This window comes from Exophiala aquamarina (genome assembly GCF_000709125.1).
Source record: "Exophiala aquamarina CBS 119918 chromosome Unknown aczIA-supercont1.1, whole genome shotgun sequence".
Classification (NCBI taxonomy): Eukaryota; Fungi; Ascomycota; class Eurotiomycetes; order Chaetothyriales; family Herpotrichiellaceae; genus Exophiala; species Exophiala aquamarina.
Genome location: NW_013550587.1, coordinates 2,584,421 through 2,607,053, shown reverse-complemented (window position 1 = coordinate 2,607,053; position 22,633 = coordinate 2,584,421). Strand labels below are relative to the sequence as shown.

At 51.1% G+C, this 22,633-nt stretch overlaps 6 protein-coding genes across 6 annotated transcripts; 2 read left to right on the top strand and 4 right to left on the bottom strand.

The window, feature by feature from the left end:
- Positions 1 to 448: 448 nt before the first annotated feature.
- On the bottom strand, positions 449 to 4,411 carry A1O9_00933 (pyruvate carboxylase; the record flags this gene model as incomplete). The annotated part of the gene is made up of 5 exons (XM_013410094.1): positions 449 to 1,413; positions 1,466 to 1,808; positions 1,872 to 1,964; positions 2,192 to 2,452; positions 2,510 to 4,411. The coding sequence occupies 5 exons, from the start codon at positions 4,409 to 4,411 to the stop codon at positions 449 to 451; spliced, it is 3,564 nt and encodes a 1,187-aa protein (XP_013265548.1).
- Positions 4,412 to 6,260: 1,849 nt separating this feature from the next.
- Positions 6,261 to 11,563, bottom strand: A1O9_00932 (clathrin heavy chain; the record flags this gene model as incomplete). The annotated part of the gene is made up of 3 exons (XM_013410093.1): positions 6,261 to 6,599; positions 6,653 to 11,251; positions 11,528 to 11,563. 3 exons carry the CDS (start codon positions 11,561 to 11,563, stop codon positions 6,261 to 6,263), a joined length of 4,974 nt encoding a protein of 1,657 aa, XP_013265547.1.
- A 937-nt stretch (positions 11,564 to 12,500) lies between these two features.
- A1O9_00931 (cytidylate kinase) lies at positions 12,501 to 13,175 on the top strand (the record flags this gene model as incomplete). The annotated part of the gene is made up of 1 exon (XM_013410092.1): positions 12,501 to 13,175. One exon carries the CDS (start codon positions 12,501 to 12,503, stop codon positions 13,173 to 13,175), a length of 675 nt encoding a protein of 224 aa, XP_013265546.1.
- Positions 13,176 to 13,330: 155 nt separating this feature from the next.
- On the bottom strand, positions 13,331 to 14,875 carry A1O9_00930 (uncharacterized protein; the record flags this gene model as incomplete). Its single annotated transcript, XM_013410091.1, has 1 exon — positions 13,331 to 14,875. One exon carries the CDS (start codon positions 14,873 to 14,875, stop codon positions 13,331 to 13,333), a length of 1,545 nt encoding a protein of 514 aa, XP_013265545.1.
- An 882-nt stretch (positions 14,876 to 15,757) lies between these two features.
- Positions 15,758 to 20,109, top strand: A1O9_00929 (uncharacterized protein; the record flags this gene model as incomplete). The annotated part of the gene is made up of 3 exons (XM_013410090.1): positions 15,758 to 15,798; positions 15,890 to 16,018; positions 16,113 to 20,109. 3 exons carry the CDS (start codon positions 15,758 to 15,760, stop codon positions 20,107 to 20,109), a joined length of 4,167 nt encoding a protein of 1,388 aa, XP_013265544.1.
- An 864-nt stretch (positions 20,110 to 20,973) lies between these two features.
- Positions 20,974 to 22,495, bottom strand: A1O9_00928 (uncharacterized protein; the record flags this gene model as incomplete). The annotated part of the gene is made up of 2 exons (XM_013410089.1): positions 20,974 to 22,181; positions 22,234 to 22,495. 2 exons carry the CDS (start codon positions 22,493 to 22,495, stop codon positions 20,974 to 20,976), a joined length of 1,470 nt encoding a protein of 489 aa, XP_013265543.1.
- Positions 22,496 to 22,633: the final 138 nt, after the last annotated feature.

Genomic DNA, 22,633 nt, shown 5'->3' with positions numbered 1-22,633 from the left:
CGCGCATTCGATGTTTGGTGGAGATGGTGGGCAAAGGTTATTAACCAACAACGTAGATAGAGCAAATAACTATCTAGAAAGGCGATTCGCTCGAGAAGAGTTGGTGGAGACCAAGCCTATGGATGTGAAGGAATCGATGCCGTTGGACACTCAAGGTCTCAAACCCATTGCCCTGGCTTAGTCTTCGAGTTGGATGACATGTCAGCCATGGCTGATCTTGACTTGTAACGATGTCACGTTATGTGCCTTTAACGATCTCTTTCATTGACAATCTGCTGATAACGGGGTACGTAAAGGTATCTAGGTATCTCATGAACACCCAGACTGTTTCATATCCAAACCATAAAACTGCCATCCATAATCTGTATCTTCAGAGCCCTTTTTCAGTGCCTTTGATTGTACCGAATCTTGACGCCGACCGCCCACTTTAAAGCTGCCCCATTGCCCTTCATGCTTTGGCAATTTTGCAAACCAAGTCTGAGCCAGCAACAGAGTCTCCTTCCTTGACTAGAATTTCACCGACCTTGCCCGAATGTGGAGCGCTGATAACCATCTCCATCTTCATGGCACTAAGCACAGCAATTGGGTCTCCCTTCTTGATTTCATGGCCTTGCGTGGCTCTAACCTCGACTACCACACCTGCCATGGGAGCCCCGACCTGACTGCTGTCACTCGGATCAGCCTTTGGTCGACTAGTATTCTCGACTGCTGCTTTGTTGTCGTCGATAGTAACCTGTCGGACTTCACCGTTCATCTCGTAGAAGACTTCTCGTTGGCCGGTAGCATCTGAGAGAGGCCCGATAGCCAACATCTTCAAGATAAGAACCTTGCCCTTTTCCAATTCAACGTGGAATTCCTCACCAATTTCGGGTTTGTTCAAGAAGTATTTTGTTGGCAATACAGACAGGTCACCGTACTTCTTTTTGAACTCGAAGTAGTCGGCGAATACCTTACTGTACATGACATAGCTGGCCACATCCGACTCCGAGGTTGTATCGAATTTCTCTTTGAGTTCCTTCCTGATTGCTGGGAAATCAATAGGGTCGAGATAGAGCCCAGGTCTCTTATCCATCTTCCTGCGCCCTCTCAATGCATTGGTGCGGAGAGGTTCCGGGAACCCACCGTAAGGCTGCCCCATGTAGCCTTCGAAGAATTCCAGGACTGATTCAGGGAAATCAAGCTCTGCTGCTTTTGCATTCACGTCATCGTAGGATAGTTTGTTGGAAACCATGAATTGTGCAAGATCGCCCACAACTTTGGAAGTTGGTGTTACTTTGACGACATCTCCCAAGAGGAGGTTGGCTTGTTCGTATGCCTTCTTTGTCTCGAGCCACTGGGCCCCAAGGCCGAGTTGAGACGCCTGGAAGATCAAGTTGGTGAGCTGTCCGCCGGGTATCTCGTGGTTGTACACATCTTGAAGCAGGTCAGTCAAAAAAAAATCCACATGCACTGGAAGTCAACGTACCAGGGTCAGGTCCTGTTAATCCGGCCTCAAATGGAGAGTACAGCAACCGAAGCTGTGACCAGTACTGATCGAGTGCGCGAACATTGGCCCTGTTCAAGCCTGGGTCGTAGTCAGAGCCTTCGAGAGAAGCAAGAATGGCACCAATGCTGGGTTGAGAAGTCATGCCGGACATGCTATCGGTCGCAGCATCTACAGCGTCTGCTCCTGCCTCAGCACAAGCGACCATTGATGCGACGCCAGTTCCTGCGCTGTCATGGCAGTGGACGTGAATTGGCAAGTCTGGATACTTCTTGCGAATACTGCCGATCAATAGCCTCGCTGCTTTTGGCTTCATCGTGCCCGCCTTTGTAGAGAAGAGTTAGAAAGGGCCGTTGTCTAGTGAGCCTTGACGTCGAGGGGGCCTTACCATATCTTTGATACCCAAGGTATGCGTACCAATCTTCACAATCTTGTCGACGAGGTCGAGATAGTACTCCAGATTATACTTCTTTTTGGGGTTCTAGTAGGGGGTTAGTGATGCTGTAGTGTATGTGAATGACGGAGACCGGACTAGGACAAAGCCCATGGGGGGGTTGAGATTGAGTTGTTGGAGGTCGTCAGTGGGAACGGGATGACAAAGAAAGTGGGCAGGATAACTCTCTGGAGGGCCCAGCTACAAGGGGCAAGAAAGACTTACGAGCACTATAAATTGGTTAGCAATGGACAGATAAGGTGGTAGAGAAGAACCTTACTGTCTCCTGAATAGCACACGGTACCCTCAACGACACCTCCGGCTTCTTGGACAGCTCTCATGCCAACCTCGAGTTGGTCAATGTCATTGAGAGCGTCGAAAACTCTGAAGATATCCATACCATTCTTCTTGGCTTGTTTGCAAAAGTGGTAGATGGCATTATCTGGAAGTGATTTGTAGGCGACGCCATTGGCACCTCGTAGAAGCATCTGGAACGGGATATTCGGAACCAGTTTTCTCATTTTACGGAGGCGATCCTAGTCAGTTCGTTAGCACAACAAATCCTAGAGTTTGGGTCTACCGGGTTTCCTCACAAATGGATCCTCGTACAAGAAGCGCATAGCGACGTCGAACGTGGCACCTCCCCAGCACTCCAAGGAGAATGCGTTAGCCAATGCATGACTTGTCTCTTTAGCAATGTTGCACAAGTCGACTGTTCGGACGCGGGTAGCAAGGAGTGACTGGTGGGCATCACGCCAGGTTGTGTCCATAATGAGTACACCCTTGTTCGCACGAACTGCTTTGGCGAAGCCTTCTGGACCTTCTTTGTCCAGAATGTACTTCCATCCTGTTGAGGGAGGGACTGATACATCAATGGCCTTGCCCTGGTCGTCATGCAGTGTCGGATAAATGATGTCGCCCTTGAATTTGGACTCGCCGATCTGGCCTTTGATGCTACTGCCATTGACTGCCAGATCACCAAGATACTGAAGCAATTTTTGTGCTCGGTTTTGACTGCCGATGAGTCGGAACAGCTCTGGGGTATCATCGATAAAAGTGGTCCAGCACGTGCCTTCAATAAAGGTTGGATGGGTCAGCAGAGATGCCAAGAAAGGGATATTGGTTTTGACGCCACGGATGCGGAACTCGACCAAGGCTCGCAACATCTTCCGGCGCACGATTTCGTAGGTTGAGCCATGGCATGTACACTTGACCAACATGGAATCATAATGGGGAGTAATGATTGCACCAGCGAAGCCATTGCCACCGTCAAGACGAACCCCGTTGCCTCCAGCGGATCGATAGACTTCAATTTTTCCGGTGTCTGGCGAAAATCCATTGGCAGGATCTTCGGTCGTGATACGGCACTGAATGGCGAAGCCACGTGTAGAGATTCGGTCCTGAGTCAGACCCAATTGCTCCAAGGTGGCACCAGCAGCAATCTGAATCTGAGCAGCAACAATATCGATTCCAGTGATCTCTTCAGTAATGGTGTGCTCGACTTGAATTCGAGGGTTGATTTCGATGAAGTAGTATCTGTTTTGCTGGTCGACTAAGAACTCAGCCGTCCCTGCGTTGCGGTAGTTGACTGACTTGGCCAGTCTGACAGCGTCGTTCAGAATAGCATCTCTGACGTCGGAAGGAAGGTCCTTGGCCGGTGCGAGTTCCACGACCTTCTGATGTCGTCGCTGAACACTGCAGTCTCGCTCGTACAGATGGACGACGTTGCCATGGTTATCACCCAAAAGCTGAACTTCAATATGCTTGGGCTTGTCGAGGAAACGCTCAACAAAGACGGTTCCGTTCCCAAAGGCAGACTTGGCTTCGGAGGTAGCTCGCTCGAAGGAGTCTTTGAGGCTCTCTTGCTCTCTAACAACTCTCATACCACGGCCACCACCGCCAAAGGCGGCTTTGATGATGATGGGAAAGCCATACTTGTCAGTAAACTCCTTGACTTCCTCATATCTGGCGACTGGTCCCTCGGTACCCGGGACGACTGGAACATCGCACTTGATGGCGAGGCGTCTTGCGGAAACCTTGTCTCCAAGAGATTCGATGACTTGGTAGGAGGGGCCGACGAAGATGATTCCAGCTTCCTCGACTTTTCGTGCAAACTCGGAGTTCTCAGACAAGAAGCCGTAGCCAGGATGGATCATCTGAACGTCATGTGCCAAAGCGATTCTGATGATCTCGTCACCAGCCAGATAGGCAGCTACAGGAGTGTACTGGCCTCGCTGGCCGATCATGTATGCTTCATCCGCCTTTTGTCTGTGCATGCCGAGTCTGTCCTCGTAGCTGAAGACAGCTACGGTCTGGAGAGAGAGCTCGTGGGCGGTTCTGAATATGCGGATAGGGATCTCGCCTCGGTTGGCTACGAGGATCTTCTTCAATTGCATGATCGTGGAGTTTGCCCTCAGCCGAGTATGGACGGAGTGCTCATGGTGGTGGGGACCATCATGGTCGGGAGTGGCAGTTCCGCTTGTAGGATCAGCCATGGTGAATGACGGGGTTGAGCCTGGCTGCTGGCAAAGGCAGCTTGCGGCACGGAAGCTCTTATAAGCAACAAGAAGGTTGAGAAGTGCGAGGGGGAAATGGTGTGTACCTGGGGAGGGCGAGGGAGGAAATAAGAAAATAAGGAACTGGAGAGAGCAAAGCTAGGACACGGTCCAAGTAAATGTTGAGTTTGTGGCGTGGATGCCGGATGACAGGAAGAAAGTGAAAAAAGCTATCGGGCACAGAGAATCTGGTGAAATATGACTGGAAGCTGGGTGTTGACGCTGGGGACCTTGTGATAAGCAGCTAGCAATAGTGGGACAAGTAGGAGGATGGGAGATGGAAGCTCTACTGCAGACCTACGAGGAGGAGGTGGTGGGCTGCCAGTGCTGGATACGGATTATTGTTTGGGAAATGATGTAGCGAGGGGAACCGGATGCCAATTGGGAATGATGGCCCGCAACGACCTTCAGGACGGGGTTTCCAGGCGCAGGACCAGCTTGCCTCGGGCTTGACTCACCGTTGTTCGGCCCTCTTGATGGGGGCCTCTCGGCCCCCACCAGCACCCCCTGTGCCCCTACCGGCCAAGAGAAGGCCCACCTACCTACGAGTGCTCGTAAGGCTAAGGGGGCAGCTAAGTAGAAGCTTACTCCGGCTATCTGAGGAATCTCCCCCCAGTCCCCTCTTGATCCTCACTGTTTTCGCCGAGCCAGTCACTATGCCGCTGATTAGTGTCCCTAGCCCTGAATTAAAAAGCAACTACGATCTGATCACCCGTGCTTGGTGCCCACCGGACAACCACCACTAGACTACGGTCGACTCTCGGAATTCTATTCTATTCAGGAACTCACCGAGTCACAGAACTCCGGGGGGGGCTCTATTTGGTTTTGGCTCAGGAAACAAAGAAGAAAACCAGTGCCTCATGAGAGAAAAAAGCCCTGCATTCCTTCAACCCATTCGTACATGCTCAGCCTGCTGGGCCATAGGCTGGGAATGTGGGACCAAACGCTACAGGCTGAAATGGTTCCCTTCCACCTGGCTACTCCGTCCTTCCATAGCCTTTGGTATTCTAAACTCGCTGCTGGACATCATTGATTGTCTCGGAAACATAGAATTTTTCTAGTTGTGCAAGGCTCGGGTTGATGTGCGGACTTCGGAATCCCCAATTTTACAAGCCATTGGAACCTCCGAAATACACCGGAAATAGCCCGTAGATCTGGCTTTGTTGTTTGGGAGAGGTACGAAGCTCCCCGTGGTCTTCACAGGCAGGCAGGATGAGTATACACCATCATCGCTCAACCGTATCGATTTTGAGGTTGAGATCAAGATAGATCAACAGGGAACTCTGGTCCTCGCGGTCAAGTCGTTGGTAATGGGATAACATACTGCATCCCTTGCAGACCCACTTTAACACTGGTCGCGCTGATCTGCTTCTGCTGATCTGCTGATAAGTTGATAACAATGAGCTTCGCTTATCTCTCAAACAATTGGCCAGCTTTGCTTTTGTTTCCCCGGTGTGCAAAGGCGATATTAACTCAGCTGCTGTACTCCGTATCTAGTTAGAAGTCGACACGCCAGCCACTTCCCCAGAAAATGACTGAGCCTCAATTGTACTAAAAACTACATCTTACAAAACCGCCCGGCTGGTGGCAAATCTTCACTTCACTTCCCGGCTGGATCTTGCCCACAAGCTCGGCTTCAATTCTCCCCCTCGGTAAGTATCAACACTTGTCTCTTTCTCTCCGGCTACACAACACAATCCCAGACTGATTCGTCCCGCCCTGAGCCGGGCGCTCCCATGGCTCCCGACTATTTCCGATCGTCATCTTTCTGCCATCCAGACATTGCCATTCAGAACGCCCGAGGGAATCCGGTTGGCTGAGGCGTGATACCATTAGTGTGAGGTGCACTGCTTCCAGGGCCTTGCGTTAGCATCAGGCGGCTCCCGATAATTGGAGTATTGTCATCCGTCTGTTGCTGGCTGGCTTCCCTGGCCTTGCGCTCTTCATTGTCCTTGCGTAATTGTTCAATCGTTGATGCCTGTTGACTCATATAGCTGATCATGAACGGCATGGTGAAGTCATTCAGGCCATGTCGCCACGACACCTCCATCACCGTATGCAAAGGAATAAGGTCATAGCAGGCATATAGGATGCCCACGAAGCACTCACGGCTGCCAATATCAACAAACTACCAATCGTTAGCTCTTAGTTCTTCCATTGAATCTCTCACGGCAGACTTACATATCTTAGAAGGTCCTCCACAACTTCCGACTTGCCAGAAATCGCAGCCGTTTCAATGGCATCGCGGAACAACTTGTCTTGCTTTGAAAGCGTGATTGACTTCTCCCATCTCTTGTTCTTGCGGTAGATCTGCGCGGCAATCTGTCGGAAGAAAACTAGCTCATGCTTCTCCAGACGTTGTGCAAGCTCCACTGCGTCGTAATTGTCATAATTCTCCACAGAGTCCTTCAGGGTCTTGTGATCTTCCTCCTCGATGAGGAGATCATGGATCGCGTTGTTGACAACACGTTTGTTCTGACCTTGGACGTTGAGGAGGAATGGCTTGATGACTGGAATGTTATCGGACTTCTCAAACATTCGTACTACTCGGTTGACGTCCACTCGAGCGGTGAGAGCCTGCAGCAAGTCGGTAAGCAGCAGTGGCTGTTCCTGCAAATAGTGGTTGAGAGCTCGGTAGTAGATTTCCAAGTTGGCCACCTTGACAATGATGTCTTTGAATGAGTGATGCTCCCAAGCGTCGGCAGCCCGCTCCATCATCGCCAAGGCCGCGTTGTCCCATTCGTCGTAGTGACAGTAGAGGAAGATTAGCTCAGGCCAAAGATGAGCCTCCTCGGTGGCGCGAATCATCTTGGGGATATTGATTCTTGACCAGAAAAGTTTGAGGTGTTCCATCACTCGGTCGGGGTGATATTTGGAGAGGGCAATACCAAGCTCGGTGAACATGCCCATGTGCGCACGTTCCAGCCCCAGGCCAGCCTCGAGCAACGAAATGAGCTCCTCGAAGTATCCCTCTCGCTCGTACTGCTTGACAAGGTCTTGCAACTCCTCGGCATGCACAATTAGGTTCAGCCCACAAATTTGCGCAAGGCGGAATTCCTTCTTAGCAACGCAGGCCTCGTTGACCTGCTTCCAAACCTTGACACTGTTAGCACGGCGAGCACAGTCGACAGCGTTCTGGTATTCCTCGAGATGCACAAGAGTTGTCGCCAATTTGGCCCAGTTGGAAATGCTGTTGAAGAAGATCTTGGCAGCCTGGTGATAGCCCTCCTCGTACGCTTTGTCTCCAGAAGCTTCCACGTCAGCGACATTCGAGGACCGGAGGAAGTCTTCCAGCTCCGGGAGCAGATCAAGTCTCGCGTAGCTGAAGGCAAGCGCGGTATCGATAGCTGGTTCACGCTGGGTCTTTCGCGCCATCTTCAAAAACTTGATCAGGTCTTCATCCTTGCCTGCATGAGTGGCAGTTTCAATCACTTCGTTATAGTTGCTTGCATCTTGTGCTTTGATATAAGACTCAATCGCATCGGTGACTCGCAGCCCATCAAGCTGGGCTTTGGCAACCTTGCTCCAGACCTCTGGAAGATCAACGTTCTCCGCATAATCTTGAGCACGGTCGATACTAACAATATGATCCACCAAGACATTTGTGGCGGATGTGTGATCATTAACCTTCTTGTAGATCTCGAGAGCTTCTTCGTACAAGCCTTGCTGAATACACATATTCGCAATTTCTTCAGTATTGTACTCGGAGAGACGCTGGATGTAGTCCATCAGGCGAGATTTGTCGGCCTTGGCCGCAGTAAGCATGAGCAAGCTTTGAAGACTGCTGTTGTCGCTGAATGGAGATGGCTCAAGGATAATTTTCTCAAGCAGCTCGATCAGCTCTGCGGGAAGATCAGCATCCAGGAACGCTTTAACAGCGACTGAAACCTTGTCTGGTTCACTCGATTCCGGAACTGCAGTAGCAATGACCTGATCAACAAGAGACCTCCGGTGCTCGTTGTTCTGGCCGAGAACAAACGACCAGATCTCAGGATCCGCACGCTCAAGCAAATACCGAGCCTGCGCTCGAAACATGGAATTGTCGTTTGTAATGTTGATAAGCTCAAGGTCATTCTGGCCCTTGCGATAAGCGATATAAGCCAGATTAGGGTCTCTCTTCTCGCAGTATTTGCCGACTGTCAGAGTATCATAGAGATCGTTCTCCTTCAAAAACTGCTCCGGATTCGAGTTGCTGTCAATATAAATCTTTGCAAGGGCATTGTAGACTGCGGGTTGTTGATTTCCGCTTGAAAGAGTTGCCTCGAGGAATGGCAGCAGAATCTTGAGTCGATTTTGTGTCTCAACTTCAGACACAAGTTCATCAATGGGCACAGCAGATGGGTCGACAGAGGCTAGCAGATTCTTGATGACAGATTCTTCGCAGTCAAGAGACAAGAGGGCGCCCACAACAGCTGGGGTTCGAGCAGGATTCACACGCTGAACATAAACCTCGATGGACTTGTATTGTTGGTTGCGGTATAGATAGTTGACCAAATCCTTGACGAAGTTGAAACGATCACAAACAATTATGAGTGGAAGTTGCTCGGCCAACTTGACTTCAATCAAGAAATTCTTCACTTTCTCGGGGTTGTAGTGATTGTTTTCGCGACAGATTCGCTCAACTTCTTGGAATTGCTGCATGGTGACAGCAGCCTCAAGATATTTGAAGACCACATCCGCGTCTTCGCTGAGGTTAACGATGCTTCCGAGGTAGTAGTAGAGACCCTCAGCGGTACGATGCTTTTCGAACAAAGCGACCAGTCGGTTTGAACCCAAGAGATCAGAGAATTTGGTAGCGATCTGTACAACAGCAGCAAGATTCTGGCGAATGTTGACCTTTAGCATTTCGTCCAAAGAGTCTAGGCTCTGTTCTACTGACATTCTGCCAAAGTACTGTTGTAGCCATTCAGGGTTCAGCTTGTCAGTTTGAACGATGATGCGCTTGATGGAGGCTGTGTCATCCGTATTCTCCAAAGCACGTTGAAGGAGACCTGCTTGTTCACACAATCGAGCAACTCTTGGCTTGTCGTAGTGAGAGAACATTTCGTTCCCAAGGATAGCATCGGCGACTTGAGGAGCATTGAGAAGATTCATCTCCAATAGACGAGTCTGAAGTTGCCCTTGCTCTGGGCGATTTTCCTTCAAGGCATCTAGCAGGAAGGCTGTAGCCTGCTGGACCATGTTCTGGGACATGAAGACATCGACCACCCTGTCAATGTCGACAAGCGGGCCACCTTCATGGTTGGCAAGCTGAGTGGCAAACTCTGAACCCTTCTCAGGGTTAGATCGGACGATATGTTGTAGCAAGTTGGTGAAGTCGGGTTGGTATCCTGTCTGTTGGGCATATGGAAGGATTTCTTCGAAACGGCCAGTCTCTGCCAGCGCTGCAACAACCTTTGGTGCGGCATTCGATTCTCTGTAGATTTTCAGGGCCATCTCCAAGTCGTGGAGCCGGACAATATCACCAAGCTCCTCGGAAGATTCTAATTTGCCTTCGCTCATCCACTTGTCGAGTAGATTTTTTCGGTTCTGGGCCAGGACGGGTTTGATCAGCTCGACACTTTCATACTTGTTCAGCTTTCCCTTATCTAGGAGCTTTCCGAAATATTGGAGGATGACAGACAGCTGGCCGGCTTGCTGAGGTGCACTTTTGAAGCGATTGATAGTTTCGGGGGTTCTCAAAAAGCCTCTTGGAGAGTCTGCCGCAATCTGAGCCGCTTCCGCGTATTGCCCTTGCGCAAACAGAGTCTCAAATTGCTGTTGGTAGAGGTTATCGGCACCTGGCAAGCCTGCCCTCGAAGCCAGCTTGACAGCCAAGGCCGAATTGGCGGGATTCTGAAGGAGATATGGGATGACAGTGTTCTCGTCAATGCTCACAGACAAAACCTGTCCTTTTCGGTTGATGCCAACAAAACCGGCCGACTCGGAGTCGGAAGTTGTGACAAAGATGGTTTCGCTGGAGATGCGATTCATGAACAAGCAGGTTGCAGTCTCCAGGTCATAGAGGTGTATGAAGCCATACTTGGTTATCAGGTAAATAATACTGTACTTCTTGGAGATCTGCATGGCAACCGGGAAGTCGCTGGCGGCTTCTTCTGGGAAATAGAGGTCGACAGCTTTCTTATTGAAACGTGGGTTGTTCTCGTCGTGATCGATTTCGACCACGTGCAGCTTGCCCTGACCCGCGGAGTTTCGAACCGCAAAGGTGAACAACTTGTAGGGTGCGGCCATACCCTCTCCTTGGTATGTTCCAAATGCTGCCGCATGACCTTCGATGTGCTGGGAAATACCCCGGTTCCGGGAATAGAGTTGCATTGTACCAGCGACCCTTCCTTCTTTTTGAGAGATACCAACTACTACAGACCACTGTTCATCATCACTGACGCGGTAGTTGATGATCTGGCAGCCATTGAGATTGGCGTTTCGCTCGAAGATTTTGACAGGGGCAGATTGTGTTGGGTCGAAGACATCCCAGTGATATACGGAACTATCCGTTACCAGTCCCAAGCTGCGCTCGCTGTACCATTTCCAGAAGACAACATCCTCGTTCATCTGTGTGGATTTGAGCTTGGCCTTGGCCCCCAGGTCAAAGACCTGAATGGTTCTGCCCTGAGCTTTGAGGGCCAGAATTTCGCGGGACCAGTGCATGATAGCACTATCGGCACTGATAGCTCGCTTGATGACTTCATTGTTCTTCTTGAGGTTTATGATTATGACTTGAGGTTTGTCTTGTTCATTAAGTTTTTGGCGGACGCAGACAAAGTGGTCGGACTCTAGTGTCTGTACAGGTGAGTCGAGGGCGGGAAGACTACGATCAGAATAACTTACACATGTGTTGAATGATATCGATTGTGGCTAGATGAAAATGGTGAGTTAGTATGGTGTTTTGCTTGATGTTATTGGTATCGTGGCTCGAGGGCGCAGGCAGATCAAATGTTGCCAAAATGTGGTGGGTGGAATCGCATTGGAGGCAAGCTTACCGCAATATCAAGTGAGGTCAACTAGGGAAGATGTTAGATATATGATGAATCCATATCCATGATTTGATCAACATACCTGGGTCAGTTCAGTGAACTTGATGGGGAGCGCCATAATTGCGACCGGCGCGGCGGCCTCATGCAACTGGAAGGAAGCTGGGATGAAGGTGTGAAGAAATCAAGGTCCAAAGGAGTGTGAACCAAAGAAGGGAGTGTATGAAGGGAGAAAGACAGGATACGAGAGTTTGATGGAGGAGGAGAACTGAAAGGTGTAGAATGGATTGTTGATTGTGAGCTTGTAAGGAGACACTTTGGACAGATTACTTTGGGAACCCTCGAGTGCCAACGTCGAATTGGGGAAGGCGACGGATGGCCCATGGAAGTTGGGATGCCTGCGGAACGGTCACGCCAAGACCGCGCTCCTCTCACTGCAACTTGCGCGTCGGGCTCAACTTTTTGGCAGTGGCTACTGCACCAGCACGCAGGTTGCACTTTCCCTCAGCTCCAATTTCACGTGCTGACCATTTTTAACCCAGACTAGCCGTAAATGTATCGAATCAACATACTAGCCATCCTAGCAGCCTGCTAACCCCCCAGAGCCCTGCAACTTTCGGTTTCGTCATTGTCCCCTGTACGTTTTCCAGTCCAAGTCGTCGATGTATCTTATGTACAGGCTTGCATTTGACCTCAGTCGCCCACCAAGTCATCCTCACATATCCTCCTACAAGTAATGATCCCACGCTTAACCAGTTCTAGAGTACTATTGGGCAGTCCAGGTCGTCCATCATCTGGATCTCGCATATCCTCAAGCCTTCCCCGATTCTATTCGTCACCGCCTACATCCAATAAAACCACCACTAGACCCCCACCTGCTGGCCAGGGAGAACGCCTTCGTTTCTGGCCTTTTCTCTTATTATTCCTCCTGAGCAGCGGCTCCTATACGCTCATTGTAAGACAGCGTAACAGCAATTCAGGAACAGTAGGCCCTGAAAACCGCAGAAAAGCCCACACAGAGCGATAACGACGTTGCGTCAACTCGAATCTGTTTTATCATGGCCACTGCAGATCCTCTAGCCCAACCAGAGCTGCCTAGAGCTTCGGCAGGCAATATCTCACCGGAGTTTGATCCTAAGAAAGTCACAGTCGTATACATCCTGGGTGGCCCCGGCTCTGGAAAAGGAACACAGTCTGCCAACCTAGTCCGCGACTACGGCTTCGTCCACCTCTCTGCTGGCGATTTATTGCGAGAAGAGCAGAACACTGAAGGTAGCCAATATGGAGAACTGATCAAAAACTACATCAAAGACGGCTTGATCGTTCCGATGGAGATCACCGTCAAACTACTTGAAAACGCCATCCGTGCCAGTCTAGACAAGAGTGGTAGTGACACGGGCAAATTCTTGATTGATGGGTTTCCACGAAAATTAGATCAGGCCATCTTTTTCGAAGAATCTGTCTGTCCTTCGAAATGCACCATCTTTCTCGACTGCCCCGAGGATGTCATGAGGGAACGTTTACTGAACCGGGGAAAGACAAGCGGCAGAATCGACGATAATGAGGAGAGTATCGTCAAGCGGTTTCGGACATTTCTGGAGACAAGTATGCCCGTGGTGGATATGTTCGAGAAGGAAGGCAGAGTCATCAACGTCTCCGCCACCGGTTCAGTCGGCGACGTATACGAGAATATTGTCAAGGGCTTGGCAGACAAGAACATTTCTCCCGCCTAGAACGATGGTGCTTTGATTTGATGTAATATAGTACTCTGAAGTCACGCTCCTACTTTACTGCTCTGAGCAATGTTTTTATGCACAACAGCTCATTCAGTCCCAGATTGGGAAGATTGGGGGGTCAATGACACCTCGATTCATCCATTACTACCGCCTTACTCACTCCCGCTCTCACTCTCATCCTCCTCTGCACTCGACTCATCAAATCCCTCAAATCCGTCCCCTAGATCGTCCTCCCCAACTCGCCGTGCCGGCAACATCACAAATGCTTTCAAGCACGTGACTCTACTGCCTGTCTCACACGTCCCTACCAACATCCCTATCTGAGGCGGTGCTTGACCTTCCTTGACCTTCCTTCCCAAGTCTTGAGGACTGAGCAAGAATAGTCGAATGGAGCCGTCACTGCCTGCCGTGGCGACAATAAAGCCTTTGTCATCCCGCGGGTATGAAGGCAGCGTGGAGGAGGGGACTACAAGAACCTCAAAGTCTTTGACCCGGCCCGTAATCCCGCCAGTCTTCCCGCCAATCTGGCCCTGGAGAGTTGCATCCGGCATCGACGTTGCCGGGGAGACTTCTGGGCCTGTAGTTTTACCATTTGTAGATGATGGTGAAGCCGCAGCGGCGGCGGCGAGTCTGTCGGTGTTGTAGAACAAGATCCTGCCGTCTTCGGTCGACACGGCGAGGATGATGGTCGGGGGGTCGTCGTTGGAGCCGTTGGGTATGGACAGATAGACGATCTGGTGCAGTTTGGTGAGTGGCTGCGGTAGAATCCGGCACTTTGGTTTTGAATCCGCGCCGAAGACGACGGCGCCGCGTTCGAACGACACTGCAAACTCCGTGCCATCTGGGCTCCATCTGATCCGGCGTCCTTCGCCGCTGCTGTATTTTCCTTCTTTGACGCTTTGCAGGATGTCTCGGCTGAAATTGAGGACGCCGGCTTTCTTTCCCGTCACGAGATTCCATAGTCTCATGCATCGCTCACCGCGTCCCACGCTAACCATCAACTTCAGGCTAGGATGGACGGCGAAGTCGTTCACACCAGCTGGTGTCGCGCCTGGCGGTGCGGTGTCGCCGCTAGGTTGACCCTGGACTTTGGGATGCGGAGCTTTGACGGCTGACACAACAGTGAGATCTCTCAGCCTCGTGACCGCGATGTTGTTGTCTTCGGAGGCTGAGAGTAGTTTCGACCGGGTTGGGAAATGCAGTGCAGTGATGTTGGATGAGTGGTGGAGCAGAGTGCCCAGTTCACGGTTCTGCGGGTTCTCTGATATCGCCTTGTTGCCCACTGAAGGCATGGCTGGGAATTTGCCATCTTCAACCACTGGAGAGGCGGATAGGCTGTAGACGTTGATCTTCTCATCGGAGCCCCCGGTTGCCAGATATACGCCTTGAGTCTCATCCGAGTCTGGCTCTGGAAGGGGTGATAGTGCTAGACATCGGATGGCCGAGGCATGTGCGTTGAAAAGAAAGGAGTCTGCAAATTTGACAGACGGAGCCGACTGTGACAGGTTTGATATTGTTGCCGTGATGCCATGCAAGACTCGCTCGTATGACCCGGTAATAATCTGAATGACTGGTTCTATAGTCTTGACGTCGATGTGACCGTTAGTTTTTGTTATTTTGGAGACTGTGGTATCATCTTTTTGGGAGGCTGGCTTTGATGTGGTGTTTGTGTTTGCCTCTCGCTTTCTTTTGGCCATGATTAAAATTTGCTGGAACAAAAATGCCACCAGTCAAATGAGTAATTAGATACGAACGACTGCAAAAGATCTTCTTGGCCCTAAATGAATACCAAAACAGCCCGAAGAGGCGTGACTGTGTACCTGATGTATGTATGTTGTGTAGGCCAACGGGCTAATATTGCTCAGACCAAAAATGGAAAGTTTGGAGCCCAAAGGTTTTGTCATGGGAAGGAAAAAAGTTAATTATGCCGCGGAACAGAGGTGGTTTAGCGTACCAGTGGGTTCAATAATCAACGAAGTGGCTCCATCAACTGGCTGAATCTGAAATGACTGGGGATTGGGGACGAGCAATAACAATATTAGTAGCGGCAGCCCAAGTGGGAGCGGTCGCGGGAGGGAGAATGGTAGAGAATGGCAGGACTCCGTACTTCGTATGGGACTGGGACCAAAAGGCACGGGCAGAAAGGAGAGGGAACCGACAGAAAGGCAGCCCTCGGCCTCCCGCCAGGTTGGCTAAGACCAAATACCTCTGGTTAGCACCCCCCTGCCCTAAAGGGTCCAGTAGTCCATGAGTCCATGACATGCCAGTGCGGTGGGCGAAGGGGAGCTCAGTGAGGCTTTGGGCACGACTGCAACTGAAGTGCCCCCCCGTGCCTCCTCCCCAAATCATCCCAAGTCTCCCCCCGCCTGCCTTTCTGCACCACCTGCAATTCTTGCCAGAACACCTAAATCTGTCACCAGCACCCACCAGGTCAACCAACTTCAACAGCCTCAAACCAACCACAACGCGCCCAAACAATCCATTCTGATCGGGTTGTTCATCTCTGCCGGCTACCAGCTGGCCGTCATACGAACATCAGCAATTGTTTCGATGGAAGCACGTCGATTTCGATAAATGAAATGCACGTCGAGCAGCTGCGGAAAAAGAAGGCTGAAGCACAGTCAGTAGTCTTCTTGCAATATTGTCTTATGGCCTTCCAAACCCATGGCCATCTTCCACACAGTCCACTGATCAATTTTGGTGAATTTCAGAAGTCGTTTGCTGTCGAGAAAGCGCAAATTGTCCGAACTCTTCTCCATCACCGCGTACCAACTAGCCCTCGACGAGCCCAACTATAAACAGCAACTCCAGGCTTTCCACGATGCAAATAATCTGGAACGGTATGTTTCCCATGTCGCTATCATCCCATGGTCGTTCCCTTACAATATCACACGTCTCTGTCGTGGTTTGACCACTCTACTCACTCTTCTTCAGAGGTCGATTGTTCGACGAGTTCACACTCCCATCTCGATCACCCATAGTTGTTCAAACACGCAAGAACAAGCCCTTACCGCAGTCTCCCTCTACACTACGGCCTAGCGATGGCACCCAGAAATCATCAGTCGTCCACAATTCCGACGCGTCGCCGTCGCCTGTCCCGATTAATTCGACCAAGTCAGAATCACCCAGCCGTCAAACGCCTCTGCGAGCCGTCGTCGACGAACAAAACAACAAGAACGCACCAGTCAAGCCTGTGGATCCAACTCGTGGTACGGATGTCGAGACACCGACTGACATAGACCCAGTTGCGCTGGATGTCGAACCAGATGCTGTTTCGAAGGACTCAAACGTTAGCCATCCCCCAAAGTCTCCAGTCATTTCGACCGAGAATGCCGTGACGAAAGAGAGCACTGGAGTCAGTACAGGAGGAGCTGCAGACCCTCTGAACAGTGTTTCCTTGGGAGAAGACGCCCTCACCTCCGATCATAGTGGCTCGGTTGAATTACCGGCTGTCCATATTCAGGCACCCGGAGCGCCCGCTATAGATGCTCAATCTTCTCCAGCTTCTACCAATGGAGTCGACTCTTCCAATACTCCGGCCCCAACTGCTGGCTCACCAGGCACGAGTCCCAGTGTAGATTTACCACTGATATCGCAGAACTCTGCCACCGGACACAAACCGCCGGATGAGTATCACGCGGACTCAGCATCTCAAGAGGCTCCAAACATGTCACCCAAGCAAATAAATAATGAACCAAAACAGCCTGCAGATGTCGATATGACTAGAAATCAATCATCTAACATGGAAGCGCCAACGTCCATCCACTCCAACCAACAGTTCCAAATGACGAAATCGTCGACAACACCGAAGCCAACCATGCGCATCGACACACAGATAGGTATAGATTCATATTCTAAGCCTACCTCTAGTTCAGCTGTTGTCGAGAGTCCGGCGCCAATTTCCACGGCTGCCACACCTAGGCGAAATGCGGCGACAACACCTTCCACACAGGAACCGCCAAAGAGAGCGACAAGAATATCGTCTGGCGTCCTACAGAAGAAGTCGGTGTCCGAGATACTAGGAGAAACTCCCAAGCCATCAACGCCACAAGGCGAATCCCCCTCATCTCCAGCGGCATCTCTGCAAGGCCAAACAGCTGATCGTGATCGTCGAGAAAGGGAAAGAAGTCGACTGTCCACAGTCGTCTTCGCTAAACCGCAGAAACCTCTCAATGGCGAGCAGAGCCTGGAGCTAGCAAGGCTTGATGGTCGTGTTGATCAAAAGGCAAATCCTGGAGAAAGAGACTACCTCTACACGCTATTCGAGAACAAGGCGCATTCCATGTCACGCCAAACCTCGATGTCTTATCTGATTCAAAACGCCCATAAGACCTTGTCTACCTCGGATCACCTGATTGAGTACGAGCTTTCTGCAGAATGTAGAATCTTAAAGCGGCTCTACCAACTGCAAGAAAAGCAACGCTGGGCGCTGAGGCAATACAAGCGAGCGGATGAGGCCCCAAGGCCAACATCACATTGGGATTTCCTGCTCGATCACGTTAAGTGGCTCAGGACGGACTTCCGAGAGGAGCGAAAATGGAAGATGGTAGCAGCTAAGGATCTGGCTGATTGCTGTGCAGAATGGGTCTCGAGCACTGTAGAGGAGCGAAAGCGCTTACAAGTGAGAACTCGATCTCCGAGGTTCCTTCCAAAACGATCTGAAGAAGATCTCGTCATGGAGAATGGCGCAGGCCAGACCATCTCCTCCCAACCAACGCCAGAATTGATGCCATCTAGTGAGGACGATTCTATGAGTGATGACATTGCCGATCCCCGCGAGATACAGCTCGCAAGTGCTCCTGCTGCTATCTTCTCTCTGGGCCCATCCGAATTTGCCTTTGCGGTTGACAAAACCCCGGCGTTTGAGCAACTCTTAAATGAGCTACCTCTGTACGAGCCTACAGCTGTTGAGCCTGGTCTGTCCAAATCGAATCTTGCCGAACGGCTAGATTCCAAATGGAGGACAGACATTGTACCAGTATCGCGATGGGCGACAGAAAAGCTACCCATCAAGGACTACAAGCCCCCGAGAAAGCGGAGCCGGTACGAATACGAACTTGAGCCTCCGACAAAGAAGAAGTCCCCACTTCTGCCTCCAGAGGAGAGCAATGTTGCACTTTTCATGCCTGAGAACAAGAGTATTCGCGACAGGATCCATCCTGGGCATTCCTTCCGACCTCCATCAGAACACCCAATGCCAAGCCAGGCCTTTTTTGAGACCAGATCATCGTCTCAATGGACACACTCTGAGGATGATGAGCTCCGAAAGCTGGTCAAAGAGTATTCCTACAACTGGTCCCTCATATCAAGCTGCCTGCATCCTCGAACCTCGTATACTTCAGGAGCTGACCGTAGAACACCATGGGAATGTTTTGAACGATGGATCGGACTCGAAGGCCTACCGGCCGACATGTCCAAGACCGCGTACTTCAAGACCTATTCTGGCAGAATCGAGGCGGCCGGGAGGCATGTTGCTGCGCAGATTGAGGAAGCTCAGCGGAGGGCTGGGGCCAATGTCCAAATCTCGAACCGCAAAAGAACCACGCAGCCAGTACGTGTCGAGCGCAAGAGAACCCAACGTCACCTGGCCATGCTGGATGCCATGCGGAAGCTTGCGAAGAAGCGCGAAACAACTATCCAGAAGCAACAGCATCAAGCTGATTTGGCCGCCATGCGCAAAGTCAATGATGCAAACGTTCCAAAGCCTACTTATAAAACTCCTGCCGAATTTTCGCAACTCAAACAAGAACGTGAACAAAAGATGGCTGAACGACAAGAAATATATCGACAACAACTCATAGCACATCAGCGAGCTACGGCACAGCAGCAACGTGGACAAAATGCTCAGCCGAATGGTATACCAAACGGTATGCCTCAAGGTGGAATGGGTATTCGAGGGCCCCCGTCTGCTGGTGGAATGCCTGGAATGCCAAATGGGAATTTGCAAGTTCCCAATGGGCAGCCTCGTCCTCATCCGGGTATGATGGCGATGCAAAACAACATGCCTATGCCAGCAGGCATGATGGGTCCGAAGGGTATGACTCCACAGATGCAAGCTCAAATGCAGGCGCAGATGGCTGCTCGGGGCCAGGCAACTTCTCCTCAGCAAATGCGTATGCTGCAAGAAGCCTCCAGGGTCCAACAGGAACAACTGATGAGACAAGCCCAGCAAGCCCAAAATGGAGCCCATTCGTCGCCAAGTGGTCCACATGCTACTCTTGCTAACGGCAAAGGCATGAATAATCCCGCCTACATGGTAGCAATGGCCGGTGCAAATGGCGTCCCTTCTCCTTCTGGCCCAATAAGTGGTAATGTTGCCTCACCTCGTCCGCCGTCTTCTGGTCAAGCATTGTCGAGTGGTCACATTCCTGTCCTAACTCAGGTCGCCAACAAGATCCGGGAGCACCATCCAAATCTTCCAGAAGAGGATATTCAACGGCTTGCATCCCAGCAGATCTCCTCCTACCAACAGCAAGCAACCGCAGCAGCCGCTGGTCAAACTCTCAAGCGCCCGCCACACAATCAAGCTGCTCTGAATGCTGCTATTGGAGCCGTTAATGCAGGGAATCATGCTTCTAACGCCGCCGCCGCCGCTGCCGCCGCCGCTCAATATGGGCATCCAGGTATGATGACCAACGAACAAGTACAACAGTACAACCAACGCCTGAGAATGCAACAAGCTCAACAGAATGCGGCACGAAGCATGCAAGGACAAATGCAACCAGGAATGATGGGCGGAATGCCGAATGGCATGTCGAATTCACCAGTGATGAATATCGCAAGGCCAGTGAGTCAGCATACAAACCAAGGTCAAATGAGCCGAAGTGCGACTCCAAGAGATCAAAGATCTGGGAGCCAAAGCAACGTCAATGGCAATGGAGCAGGTCCGCAAAGCAGCCCGAGGCAAGCACAACCAACCATGCAGACATGAAGAAAGGCTTCATGGTCAAGGATCATTGGACACACATATCGTGTTGCGTTAATGCACACTCAGAGATGGATGAAGTTATTCGGAATATATCAGCCCCGTATCTGTGTTGCTACTGTGTTGTATCGGATGCATTCGTGCAAGGTTACAGGCGGTGTTCTAGTCAAGCCAAAGCACTGGCGTGTGGAGTGGATAGAGCACTTTCGCATCATATTTCAGCAGGAATAGGTACTATGTACTAGGTAATCATGTAGTCAGACGATGCCTCATAGTTCAACTTTCGCTTCAGGAGCAAGGCCCTGAAGCGCAGAGCGTGCAATTTTCAAGCATACTTTCAAAATAAACCATCTTTTCGCTCGATCTTCTTCGCTCGCATGATGCAGATGTAGGAGGCACCATTTAGTTATTGGAGCATTTTCTATTGTCGAGGGGACATGAATCGTCGCAAAGGCCTCGCTATCTCCAAGCAGAACAAACTGTCAATACTAGTTGGGAATTTGGATAAAATGCCTAGATCATGGGGCAAGTGTGTTTGGAATCGGTTTGTGTTTGTAGTTACATTTGCAGGGAGAGAGGCTGTGCCGGGAATTTTTGAGCAGTCATATCTAAATTGGAGTCTCGTGGCCTCGGTCCTGCGTGCTTCTCGTCCAGACATGCAATACGCCCGCAGCGCATCACCCGCAAGTCGATCTTTTCATCGAGTCCTTGCATGCTACGCGGCTCGTTTCCTCCTCGCTCCATGAAATGCACTCTTAGTAATGACGCCTAGCGTCCTCGGCCTCTTTGGCGAATACAAGAAACCCCGGGGTACCACGATCTGAAGCGCCAGAAGAAGCTCGCAGAACTAGTTACTTGCCGAGGATTCCGCTAATCTCCACCACCAACTGCATCGACCTCACGAGGCCCCTGGTGATGATGCTCACGAGGCTCACGGGGCTCGCGGTGTTGACCTCCACGTCCGCCTCGACCTCCACCCTGGCGTCGCTGTTGTCTGTCACCACCTCCATGCTGTCTACCGCCTCCCTCACCATCGTTGGCGAACCCATTCACACCGCTCTCTGGGCCGCCACCAGGGCCTTCACGCGCAAAACGCTCACGCTCAGTCTTGACAACCTGCAACACTGACTCGAGACTGCGACGCCACACGTTCAGGCGGCCCTGGATCTCAGCCCACTGCTTTTCGCCGAACACTCGATACGTGGCGCGCTGGACCAGGAACTCCTGTTTCAGCTGCGACAGTTTTCCCTCAACGAGACCCGCGCGGATCGTGTCGATGACCCACATCTCCACGTCCTCTGAGGGAATCTGCAGGGCAGAAGCGATGGTCGAGTATGAGACGGAGCGAGTCTGTGACGAGGCAGCGATGGTTGCGAGTGTGAGCAATCGGATCTTGTTGCTGAGCACCTCGGCATGGGAGTCATCGATGCCTAGAGAAGAAAGTTCGTTGGTTTCGAGGAAATCAATATATGAGGAGTAGTCGTCGGACGAGAAGATCTCAAGCAGGTCGAACAGATTGCTGTCCGATTTGCGAACTGCTTGGATGGCGTCGGAGGCGGTCAAAGGTGTAAAGTCAGTGACGCTTGGGTTTATCAGAGCGGCCCGTAGAGTGCGCTTGGCAAGTTCGAGAGCATCATGCTCGGAGACTGAGTCAGGCGGGATCGCTTCGAGGGCCTTCAGCATGTAGACATATGCAAGATTCTCATTGCCTGTTGTGCTGGCGACTTCTGCAACCGCTAGGTAGAGAGCCCGTGCATCCTCCTCGTCCAGTTGCCAGGCGGATAGCCAGTTGGGGATATTGGACTCGAGTTGCGGGATGAGGGCGTCGAAGGATTGAGGCGAACTGATGGATTTGAGAACTTTAAGTATTGCAAGGAAAACATGGTACCGCGACTCGCTGGTCAGAGGGAGGACGTTGAAGATGGTGGTAAGAGTCTGAACGGCGAGGGAGTTGCCATATGTTGGGGATGAGGTAATGGGATGTTCGGACAGATATTGGCATATACGCGCAAAGATCTGATCCCGAATTGAGGACTGTGATGAAAGGCTTATCAAAAGGTTATAAGCTGCGGTGAACTCTATGTTGAATGTTAGTTATGGTACTCGCTAAACCTCGAGGGAATTTTGTACCTCTTTCAGGCGCGGAATTGAGGACAGTCGCTTTTGTGACCACCTTTTTCAACACCTCGTCTTTCTGTTTTTGTATTGACGCTTCATCTGCGGAGTCCGGTGACTGTTCTACTTCTCTGATCGCACCCAAAAGTTGTTCTATCTCGGCTTGAACGCCAGCGCCTTCCTCTGCTTTGGCTAGAGCATCGATATAGTGCGCGAGTTCTTCAGCAAGTTCGGAGAAGGTACCCTCAATCAGTAGGGTATTTGAGGGGCCTGGCATGACGGCGGTTATGTGGTAGAGATGCGCTTGATGCGGTTGGATACCTCGTCGTCGCTCCTCGATACATGCAGCGGGCGATGTGGGAAACGAAACTTTGGTCTTGGATGAAATCTTGGCAGAGATTAGATTAGATGGGAG